Raw genomic sequence first — 11,732 nt, forward strand, 5'->3', positions numbered from 1 at the left:
GCGACCCGGGCCGCTCCCCCCTCACGGTCCGCCACCCCGACCCCGCCGAGGCGCCGGGGAATGAATGGGGCTCCCTCGCCCGGCAGCGGGCGCGCACTCACAGGCGACGTAGGCGAGCAAGGCGATGCCCAGCAGCAGCTTCATCCTCCTACGGTTGACGGCTGACACGAGGCGCAGGAGCGCCTTGCTCACCATCCCCGGGCGCCGCGCCGGTCCAGGGCCGTGCCGCGCGGGGGCCGCCTGGCTGCACAATGCGCCGCGGCGGCGGCGGCGGCGGCCCGGGAGAGCCCCGCCTCCCGCCGCCCGCGCGACCCCGCCCCCGAGCGCGGCGCTTCCTGCCGGGAGTTCCAGTGCGCACGCGCCGACCCGCCCCCAAGGGCGCTCCGCCTTCGCCGTCCACGTCCCGCCCCCCCGGCCACACCCCCTCCCATCTCTTCTCCCCCGCAGGCGCAGTGGCTGCCGCGCGCGCATTGGTTTTTCGAAGAATGTGGCGGGAGGGGCGGGCCCGGAGAGCTGGGCGTGGCGCATGCGCGTCCGAACGTGTTTTCCCGGAGCGCTGAGGCGCGCGGGGCGGAGGCCCCGGAGAGAGTGGTCCCCGCGCTTGCATGCAGGGCGGGCGGCACGCGGTGGGCGCTGGGGTGTTGCCATAAAAGGAAACACTTATTTATCCTGTAATTGGCCGTGTCTTTGATCGCCTCCCTCTGAACGCTGACTGCTTCTCTGTTTGCTTGGTTTCTGGAAACCGCAGATCCCCCCTGTCAGCCGGCCCTGTCACCGAGCTGCGGCGACGTCTTCGGAGGAGGACCGTTAGGACCGGTTAACTTATGACGAGAACAGCAATGTTAAGCATGGAAATGAGGATAAACCAAGGAAAGAGAAGGGGAAGATGAGATTGTGCAGGCTAGTTAAGGGTGAACGGCGGTGCGGGACTGGGTCCTCAGATTACCTGAGCCTCTTCCTTCAGTCGACGTTTATGGAATGGAATTGTGTCCAGAGACCCACGGGCGGGGGGCGGGGCGCTGGACCCTTGGGGAAGAGACGGGGCCACCACGGCCAGCCTCCCCCCCCCCCACCAGGAGACCCCATAAAACAGCTGGGAGCTGCAAGCCACAAATCCTGGTCTCTAGTCACCGAGAGAAATCTGGCAGGGTTTTGCCAGACTCAGCAATGGAAGAACTGTTGTTTATTACAAAACTCCAAGGAAAATGCTTATAACCAGCAGTACAGCTGGTCCTGCTAAGTCCTTCCAACCGTACAGCAGGAATGCTGGGGCTCTGGTCCATCCCACCCTCCCTGTCCACGCCTGGAGAGCCACTGACTGAGAGACAAACTGGCCACTTCTGCCCAGGGCAGAGCCAGTCTGCAGCCACGTTGCTGCTGTCCATGCTGCTCACCAGCGGAAGAGCCTTCCAGAAGCCCGGCTTCCCGGCTCTGACGTCCAGGGTGAGTGACAGAGCACCTGGCGTGGAGGTCAGAGGCCTGGGTTCACAAAGGGGCCAGAGCCCCGGAGCAGACCACCGTGGAACAGATCGATTTTGTCTGTGTCGGCACTTCCTTATCACGGGCGTTCTAGATTTGGGTTAGATCCATTTTTTTTAAAGAGTAATTCTGAGGTCCTCCCACTCTGATTCTATGGTTTTTAGGTTAAAGATGAGGAGCAGAAATGAATATTATTTTGTGAACCCTACTCTACAGGCATAATGAGATTTGAAGCCTCTAGGCAGATGTCAAGCTATTAGGTTGTAAGTGTGATTAAGTTAATAGATGTATGTTCAAGTAGACCAGAAATTGTAGGATATTTGCCATTTCTGTACAAAACGCCTTAAACCCAACCCTCCTCATCGAGCCTTTTTTCTATTGCTAGCTCCTATGGCCAACTTCTGCTGCCCCATTGGATTAAGTCTGTGGAAATGTCATTAACACCTGCAGCTGATGTAGCTGCTGCTTTCAACTACTGCCACCCAGAAGACCTTGAATTCCAGCTCAGCCACAGCCAGAATCAGGGAGCAAAGCACAGTGTAAGAGCTGTGTGCACCCAGTGGAGTCAAATAGGCCTGGGCAAAAGGAGTTGGTGGAGGCCCTCCAAGCCCTTCTAGAATGTGTTGGACCTTGGCCTGTCTTGTCTCTTCCCAGTCCATTCCCATCCCCCACCTTCCTAACAGGCTGTAGGCTCCTGACCTAGCCTCCATCTTGCCGTTGCCATCAGCCCCTCATTTTTCCCATGGATCTGTTAACAACCATATTTTTGAGCAATTACTGGTGATCAGGCAGTGTTCCTGCCACGTAGGGCAATTTTTAAATGAATCATATTATGGCTCCTGTCCTAGAATGTGAAAAGCCTAAGGAGGAGAGAACACTAATATTTATGAAACATCTACAATGTGCCCTGGGCTGTTATGTGAGACACTTTCACACAGTATCTCATTGAACTCTTGTAACAGCACTGAGGGGTAGGGTTGCTGTTGCGGCTTTATTTTTTAACCCCCTTTAATCTTTTTTTAAATTTATTCGTTTTGAAACTAAGAACTAAAAATTGCATTTATTTGTGGTGTACAACACAATGTTTTGTGAAAATGGAAGTAATTCACATGTCCAGGAATTCACAGCTTGTTGTGTTTTTTGGTTGGGAATGTTCACAGTTAGAACACCTTGCTATTACTCTAATCACCATGTTATACAATGGCTCTCTTGAACTTCTTCCTCCCAACTGAAATGTAGACTCTGTTGACCAATATTTCTCTGATCTTCCTTTCCCCATATCACTAACTGTCATTCTGCTCTCTGCTTCTATGAGTTCAGCACTTTTAGATCCAACATTACATTTCTCTTCTCATGTCTGATTTTTTTCACTTGGCATGATGTCTTCTGTGTCTATCCGTGCTGTCACAAATGACAAAATGTCCTCTTTTTAAGGCTGAGTAGTATTCCGTTGTGGGTATATACACAGTTCCTTTATCCATTTGAATCGATGAGCACATGGGTTGCTTTTACCTCTTGGCTATTGTGAATATTGCTGCTATGAATTTAAGTGTACAAATATCTGTTTGAAACCCTGTTTTGATTCTTTGGAAATGGAATTGCAGGATCATATGATAGTTCTGTTTTTGAGTATTTCGAGGGACCTCTGTATTTTGTTACTTAATACTAATTTGCATTGCGGAGAAACTGCTGCTCTGAACATTTGGCAAGTGTCCAGGCTTACCAGTCATGTAGCTGTGAGCGTAAGACTGGGATTTCAAGGCACCCTTTTCGCCTACTGAGGACATTTTTTTTCTGTAGGAGAGCACAGCCTGGGGCAGAAGTGGCTGGCATGCATGGTACAATGTGGTGAGTCCACACTGGAGCTGGAAGAATGGCAAAGGAATTTCACAAGAGGGAAACATGCCGTCAGGCCATGCAGTAGGGCTTGTCATGACCTGTCCAGCTGGCATAGGCTCACAGAACTGATTGCTACCAGCTCTTCCTGTGAGAGTATTTACACCATGGAAAGGAGCAGTGGCTACAAATCAGGGATTTTTTTTTTTTTTAATCAGCATACTTCTGCTTTCAGGTGAGGAAACTGGGAGAAGAGAAGGAGAGAGAGAGGGAGGGAGAGAGACCTTGCAGAGCTGAAATGGAAAGGATGTATTTTGATTCACACATATTGAGCAGTGGCCTCAGTAGGAAAGAGCAAAGTAAGGTGTCTGTGTGGTGCGCAGAGAACAAGAGGAGAGGACCTAAGGCATGGTGCAAAGGAAAGATCCTGAAAGGCGTGGAAGCTTGGTGCACAGCAGACATCCATCACGCTCCTCTCAAAGGGTTTTGCAGGCTTCTCACAGGTAGCCTCTTGGGCTCCGTCTGTACTTCTGGACTGTGTTCTGGGCTCTGCTGGAGCTACAAGTGTACACACTGCTTCTTCAGATTTCCTGTTGGGTTTGGCCAAGTGGAGGCCCTGGCAGAAGATCAATGAATAAAAGAAAGGTGCTTCTGCAACTGGCTCTCCCATCGTGGCTGTTGCCAGTGGTTGCTGGCAGTTGTTGGCATCGCCTCCGGCAGCAGCAGAGGTGAGATGATTCTGGGCCCCAGCAGCCCCCTGAGGGAGGCAGCATCTTTTCAGAGGTCCCACTGCAGTCAAGGTCTCCCTTCTGGGCTGATCAGAGCTGACTGTCCACAGGCATTCCTGGCTTCTGGTCTCTGGAGAGTCCGTCTTTTCTTCCATACTTCCAGAATCCCAGCTTCTAAACCCTGCCAATGTCTTTGGAACCAAACCCCTGGCTTGAATGCTTTGTTTAAAATACCTAGAATAATTTTCCTATCTAAGCCCTGTTGAATAATAAATCTTCCCATAAGAAATGTGCCAAAGAAAGCCTGCTTGCTGGTCTACTTCTGAGCGGCCTGACCTGAAGCTGCACCTCTTCTCTGTGGTCAGAGCCATCTTCCTGGTGCTGAGTGGCCATGCAGCCTGCAATGGAGTTCCTCTCTAGAGGGTGTTACTCCATTCCCCGGGTCTCAGTCAAGGGCTAGATGGGAGGTAGGCTTCGCTGCCCTATTGCTTTAGTACCTCCCTCCCTTCACCCCAGGAAGAAAGTGAGTACACTATAACTTACCACAGGGTTTGGAGAGACAGACGGGTTTAATACCATGGTACAAATAAATTGAAATTGCAAATCTAACATGCCTGTTCCTGAGCTATTTTCTAGTGGCTTTTTCTAAAGGACAGTTTTACAGAAAATTTGAGATGGTGTGAGAAGTTCTCATATACCCAATACCAATTTCTCCCTATTGTTAACAGCTTGCATCCATGTGGAGTTTTCATCATTTCTGTCAAGAGTTCGCATTATCCACAAGATTCATGATTATTAATGTTAACCTTGATCTGGTCAAGTTCAGCTGAGGCATTGTTTACCAGCTTTCTCCCCTGTAAAGTTATTTTCCCCACCCTTTCTGTAATGGTGCTCTTTGGAAGGAAGTCAGCTGGGCACAGCCCACACTGATGGGTGGGGAGCTAGGGTCTTCCTCTTTGAGGGTGGAGGAACTACATAAAATATTAGCAATTCTGCACAGGGCTGTGTTGTCTCCCTTTGTTATTTATGCAATCCTTCCTTTATATCAGTATGAACTCATGGGTAGTTATTTTATATTTTGAATATAATACTACTTAATTACTTTTTTGCTCAAATTATTCCACCTTATGTTACTGGGAGCTCTTTTACTTGGCTCCTGTGCCCCTTTGATATCCTCCCGTCATTGTGAGGTGTCTTTTCTTTTTTTAAGCATTATTAATTTTTAGAGAGACAGATTGATAGAGAGAAAGAGATAGAAAGAGAGAAAGGGCTAGTGCCGTGGCTCACTAGGCTAATCTTCCACCTGCGGCGCTGGTTGCTCCTCTTCCAGTCCAGCTCTCTGCTGTGGCCCGGGAGTGCAGTGGAGGATGGCCCAAGTCCTTGAGCCCTGCACCCGCATGGGAGACCAGGAGAAGCACCTGGCTCCTGGCTTTGGATCAGCATGGTGTGCCGGCCACAGTGGCCATTGGGGAGTGAACCAACAGAAAAAGGAAGACCTTTCTCTCTGTTTCTCTCTCACACTGTCCACTCTGCCTGTCAAAAAATAAAAATTAAAAAAAAAAATAGAAAGAGAGCAAGACAGAGAGAGAGAGAGAGAGAGAGAGAGAGAGAGAGAGAGTTCCCATTATTTGGTTCACTTCCCAAATGGCCACAATGACCGGGGCTGGGTTGGGTTGAAGCTGGGAACCAGGAACATAATCCAGGTCTCCTATGTGGGTAGCAAGAACCCAGTTACTTGAGCCACTACCAGCTGCCTGCAATGATCAGCATTGATGGGAAGCTGGAATCTGGAGCTGGAACCAGGAATTGAAGCCACATACTCTAGCATGGGATGTGGACATCCTAACTGGTGGCTTACAATTTGGCTAAATGCCCCCTCCTTCATTTTTGGCATTTCCTTCTTTCTTGCACTGCAAAATATTCCAAGCTCATCTTTTATATGTCTTGCCCTACATTTAGAATCAATCATTTTCTCCAAGGATTCCTAGTTCTTTTTGTTGGAAAAGGGTATTGGAAACCAAAGTCTGGAATTAGATGTGCTGACACAACAGGGATATCATTATTCTAGGCCTTTGTGGCTGACAGAACATAGAAACGTGTGTGTGTGCTCTCTTAATATATGTGTATACACATGTTAATGAATACATATTCCTAGAGGTGCCCATCTGAGGCTGTCAACAGGACTTCCCCTTGATGTCTCCAACTATAATCTATTGACACATGGGTCATTCTGGCCTCCTCCCCTGCTAGCTCCTCACACCAAAGGTGTGAAACCTGACTCCCACCATCTGCCTTCCAGTTGCCAAATTGTTCAGTTCCAGTGAACATGGGTAGCAGTGCGAATTAAGAATCTGATCACCTCATCACTAGGAATAGTGTCTGTATGGGCTTTTTTCCCAACCTACACACACACACACACACACAGGCCTGCAAAAATGTTATGGAAAAACAGAATTAAAATATGAGTTTACTTTGGTACGGAAAAAATCTGGGCACAAAACTTTTTTGCATGATACCTGGAAAATATGCATTTTGAAAAGCCATGCATGCACTTAAAAAGTCTGTGTGCCAAAAAAACTTGTATTTTAAATTCCATTTTCCCACTTTTTGAGGTACCCTTGTGTACACACACGCACACACACACAGACCTTTTCTTCTCTCATTTTCTCATCCCTTCTCCCACCTCCCATCCCAACCCAATGCTAGATTTGCTGTTTATTTCTGCTTCTATGCAGTGCAGTTTATCTTCCCTAATAACTCCCTACCTTAATGGTCTTACCTTGCTCTCCCAAACTTACTGATAAAAATGTCTTTGTAGGGAAATCCAATTCACTCCCTAGAAAGTACTTGGTTTACAATGTCATCTTGAGCCTGATCAGGATGAGAGTCTGGTTTGCAGTCTGCAAATAGCAGGTGTTCCTGTCTATCACGGCCCACTCCCATTGTCCAGGGAGGGTTCTGGCAGTAGGAGCAGTCTCAGGGGCAGAGCCTGGCACAGATGCTGCAACAACAGTGTAGGTGGACTGGACAGAGAAAGCTAGTCATTGTAACTGACGCATGCATCTCCGCTTCTTTCTTGTGCAAGATGGAATTCCCCCTCCAGGTGGGAAGCATGGACCTGAGGAGTTCTAGGGTCACCATACAGGTGGCAACAAGCTACAGCCTGTGGCTGCCTATTTTTGTATGGCCTGCAATCTAAGAAAGATTTTACATTTTAAATGCTTAAAACATTAAATCAAAGGAAAATAATATTTTGTGACATGAAAAATATCTAAAACTCACATGTATGTGTCCATCGAGTTTCACCGGAACATAATCCCATTCACCCATTCAATTGCTTTTGTACTGCAAAGATGGGAGTTGTGCAGATGCACCAGACTCTATGTGACACCCTTATCCCTTTACCTTGTTGCTCTACACACTACAAATAGTGTCACATGGCCATAATGCAGCACAATTTCAATTGCAACACTATGTGTGACATTTGTATTATTAGTAGATATTCACTATGTTAAAATAAGAAAAACACAAGAAGTAGACATCATGTGTCATGCTTTTAAAAAAAATTTTATTTATTTGAGGAGCAAAGAGAGCTCCCATCTGCTGGTTCATTCCCCAAATGCTTACAACAGCTAGGGCTGGACCAAGGCAGAACTGGGTGCTGGGTGTTGGGAGCTCAATCTAGATCTCCCACGTGAGTAGCAGGAACCCATTTACTTGGGCCATCACCACTGAATCCCAGATTCAGCATTCGTAGGAAAATGGAATTGGGAACCTGAGCCAAGAATCAAACGTAGTTACTCCAGTATGGGATGTAAATTTCTTTCTTTTTTTTTTTTAAAGATTTTATTTATTTGAAAGAGTTACAGAGCGAGGGAGAGAGAGAGAGAGAGACACAGAGAGAGAGAGAGAGACTCCCCAGATGGCCACAACTGCCAGGCTGGGTTGAAGCCAGGAGTCGGGAGCTTCTTCTGGATCTCCTATGTGGGTGCAGGGGCCCAAGGACTTGTGCCATCTTCCACTGCTTTCCCAGGCCACAGCAGAGAGCTGGATCAGAAGTGGAGCAGCCGGGGATGTAAATTTCTTACCTGGTATTTTAACCACTGGGCCAAACATATGCTCCCCTTTGTGTCATGTTTTTAAGGAACAGTAGACTCTGGATCATTTTATTGGATTGGAGGACAAACAGCTGAGACCAGCAGAGGCAGCAGCCTGTGCCCTCTCCTGTCTGCCCTCCACGCCACCCTCCCCTTCCTTCTTTCTTTCCTCCTTCTTCCTCCTTCTCCTCCACCCCCTCTCCCATCTGTGCGTCCTTCTCTGCCTGCCCGTGGGGTGCCCCTCTTGCCTTCTTGCCTGCCCCTATTCTCCCCTAACAGTGCTTCCCACCCATCCCCTTCCCACCTGCTCCCCTTTTCCCTTCAATTGCCTGGCACATGGAGTTTTGGCTTCACCCCTACCAGTGACCAAAGACTTGACCACTCAAAGTCTAGCTCCCAAGAACACTGATTGGCATGGATACCATGTGATTGAAGGTGGATTAAATGTCACTGTCACCATCCGGCTACTTATGCATGGCAAGGAAGTTGTCAGTATCATCAGAAAGAAAGGAAAATCTGTTATGAAGATGCACAAGGAGAGTGGTGCATGTATCAACATCTCAGAAGGGAACTGTCTTGAGAGCATTATCACTTTGGCCCCACTAATGCCATCTTCAAGGCACTGACTATGATCTTTGACAAACTGGAAGAGGACATCAGCAGCTCTATGACCAATAGCACAGCTGCCAGTAGACCTCCGGTTACCCTGAGGCTGGCGGTTCCTGCCAGTCAGTGTGGCTCTCTCATTGGAAAATGTGGTTGCAAGATCAAGGAAATATGAAAAGGGGATCAGGTGCAGGTGGCAGGGGATGTGCTCCCCAGCTCAACTGAGTAGGCCATCACTATTGCTGGCATCCTGCAGTCCATCTTTGAGTGTGTCAAACAGATATGTGTGGTCATGTTGGAGTCCCCCATGAAGGACGTGACCAACCTGTACCAGCCCAAGTCCTCAAGTTCTCCAGTCCTCTTTGTAGGTGGTCAGGACATTATGGTACAGGCAGTGACAGTGTGAGCTTTCTCCACTCTACCCTGTCCATATGCCTCAACCCTGACCTGGAGGAACCATCTTTAGAGTTGACCAAGCTGCACCAGTTGGCAATGCAACAGTCTCATTTTCCCATGACCCATGGCAGCACCGGATTCAGTGGCACTAAATCCAGCTCTCCAGAGGTTAAAGGCTATTGGACAGATCTGGGTGCATCTGCTTAGACTACTTCTCATGAACTCACCATTCTAAACGATTCAATTGGCTGCATAATTGAGTGTCAAGGCAGCAAAATCAATGACAGTCAGATGTCTGTGGCACGGATCAAAATTACAAGCCAAGTAGAAAGATCTACTGATAGGCAGGTTATCATCACCGGATCTGCTGCCAGCATTAGCCAGGCTGAGTATCTAATCAATGTCAGGCTCTCCTTGGAGATGGGTGGCATGGGGAGCAGCTGAACAATGCAGATTCATCCATAATCCTTTTCTGCTGTTCACCACCCATGATCCATCTGTGTAGTTTCTGAGCAGTCAGCAATTCTGAGTTTTAGTTTGTAAATTTGCAGCTTCTACACACTTTATCATCCACTTGTGATTTTTTTAATTAGAAGCATTTTAATTCCTTTAAAAAAAGAAGGCAAACAATTGTTCTCATTATGCAGTGACACCATAGTTGCATGAATGAATTCTTGCATAGCTTGGCATTATCAAACTAAGTACCCACAGCAATATTCCCAATTCACAGGAACGTAACAGCAGAAAAAGCTGAACATCTAAAGCAGATCATCTCACTTAGCAGATTTTTTTTTTCACAAAATGAAAAGGAAACTACAAAGTAAATTTGTAATTTATTTGTTAGCTAAGCAAGGATAATCATTTTTCAATAGTAAATTAATTAAATAATATTTTGTTGCAGTAGCCAAAGAAATGTATCTAGATATAACACACTTGTTTAAAACTATTATCCTTTTGGTGAGAAATAGTTACTTATAGAGTCAATGATTTTGGAAACCCCATCAACAGTCAACTTAAAAAGAGAGAAAATGTGTTTTCCTTTTGGTTCTTGATGAATTAACAAATTTTACTGACACTGCTTGACTGTTTTTTATTTTAGAAAGTTAGTGGTGAACTTGAGGAAACTGGAGAATTAGCCTCTATAATCTGTGAGGAAAAACTATGGGTGAGAATATTTTCAGAGGTTGAGAAAATATGAATTCAGTGCTACCTGAAATGCAATCTGCTAATATGTGCTTCATCTGATGGAGATAAGAGTGTGTGGAGTACAATATCAGCTAAGTTGGACATGTTTATAATGTTTGGGAAAATGCAAGGAGAGACAGAGAGAGAGAGAGAGAGAGAGAGAACAGAGATAGAGGAGGGATAGAGATGGAGATGGAGATGGAGACAGAGAGAGAGAGAGAGAGAGAGAGAGAGAGAGAGAGAATCTCCCATCTGCTGGTTCATGCCCCAAATGCCCATAACAGCTGAGGCTGAGCCAAACTAAAGTCAGGAGCCAGGAACTCAATCCAGGTCTCCTACATGGGTGGCAGGGGACCCAACGACTTGGGCCACCACCTGCTTCCTTCCGGGTGTGCATTATCAGGAAGCTGGAACCAGGTGCAAAGCTGTGTCTCAAACCTAGGCACTCCAACACGGGATGCAGACTTCCCAAGTGGCACCTTAACTGCCACAGCAAATGTTTGCCCTTCATTATATTATTGGTTAGCAGGCTATTGCTGGAAAATATGTGACTGTATCATGTGATACTGAACTATTTATGTCAGTAGTGACTTCATCGTCTCCATTAGACTTAGCCACCCTCAGCTTTGTGATCTTTTGTCAGAAATGCAAGCTGTTGCATTGTTGGGGCTCAGACAGTGATACCCAAATACTGATGCCTTGACAGGCGGACAGGTCTTAGAACCTGTGTGGAATCAAGGTCCTTTTGACTTTCTTTTATTTATTTGTTTATTTATTTGACAGATAATGTTAGACAGTGAGAGAGAGAGAGAGAGAGACAGAAGAAATGTCTTCCTTCCATTGGTTCACCCCCCAAAAAAGCCATTATGGCCGGAGCTATGCCAATCCGAAGCCAGGAGCCAGGTGCTTCCTCCTGGTCTCCTGCGTGGGTGCAGGGGCCCAAGCACTTGGGTCATCCTCCACTGCCCTCCTGGGCCACAGCAGAGAGCTGGACTGGAAGAGGAGCAGCCGGGACTAGAAGCTGGTGCCTGTATGGGATGCCGGTGCCGCAGGCTGAGGATTAACCAAGTGAGCCACGGCGCTGGCCCCTGACTTTCCCTTGTCATATACCCCTTACCCCTGAATCAGCACAGAGAGAGGCCTCCTGCAAAGTTTCCATCTCTGCCAAGAAGAAATGATATCTCCAGTCCCTTCCCTGCGTTTCCATTAACTACATTCATATTGCGGGAACAAAGACGGATAGTCTGTCTATGTGCCCAGACTTTTGTCACACACACCATTATCTTCTATTTCACTCCCATTCAGTATTCCACAGGGAATCATTTATAATCCATTGTTCCTTCTTGGGGCCAAACATTCTTTGTCTCAACTTATTGTATGTTCTCCAAACCTTTTGAATTCCTCT

At 47.3% G+C, this 11,732-nt stretch overlaps 1 protein-coding gene and 1 pseudogene across 2 annotated transcripts in view; one reads left to right on the forward strand and one right to left on the reverse strand.

Annotated features, from left to right (window-relative positions):
• The window catches only part of UXS1 (UDP-glucuronate decarboxylase 1), a 101,827-nt gene extending 101,578 nt beyond the window's left edge, over positions 1–249 (reverse strand). For both annotated transcript variants that reach the window (XM_062210044.1, XM_062210043.1), the window contains exon 1: positions 102–249. In XM_062210044.1, coding sequence (XP_062066028.1) covers positions 102–195 — 94 coding nt within the window. In that variant the 5' untranslated portion in view covers positions 196–249. The remainder of the gene's footprint in view (positions 1–101) is intronic.
• A 4,254-nt stretch (positions 250–4,503) lies between these two features.
• LOC133772974 (poly(rC)-binding protein 2-like) lies at positions 4,504–9,586 on the forward strand (annotated as a pseudogene).
• The last annotated feature ends 2,146 nt before the right edge of the window (positions 9,587–11,732 follow it).

The sequence above is a fragment of the Lepus europaeus genome, chromosome 13, assembly GCF_033115175.1.
Source record: "Lepus europaeus isolate LE1 chromosome 13, mLepTim1.pri, whole genome shotgun sequence".
Lineage (NCBI taxonomy): Eukaryota > Metazoa > Chordata > Mammalia > Lagomorpha > Leporidae > Lepus > Lepus europaeus.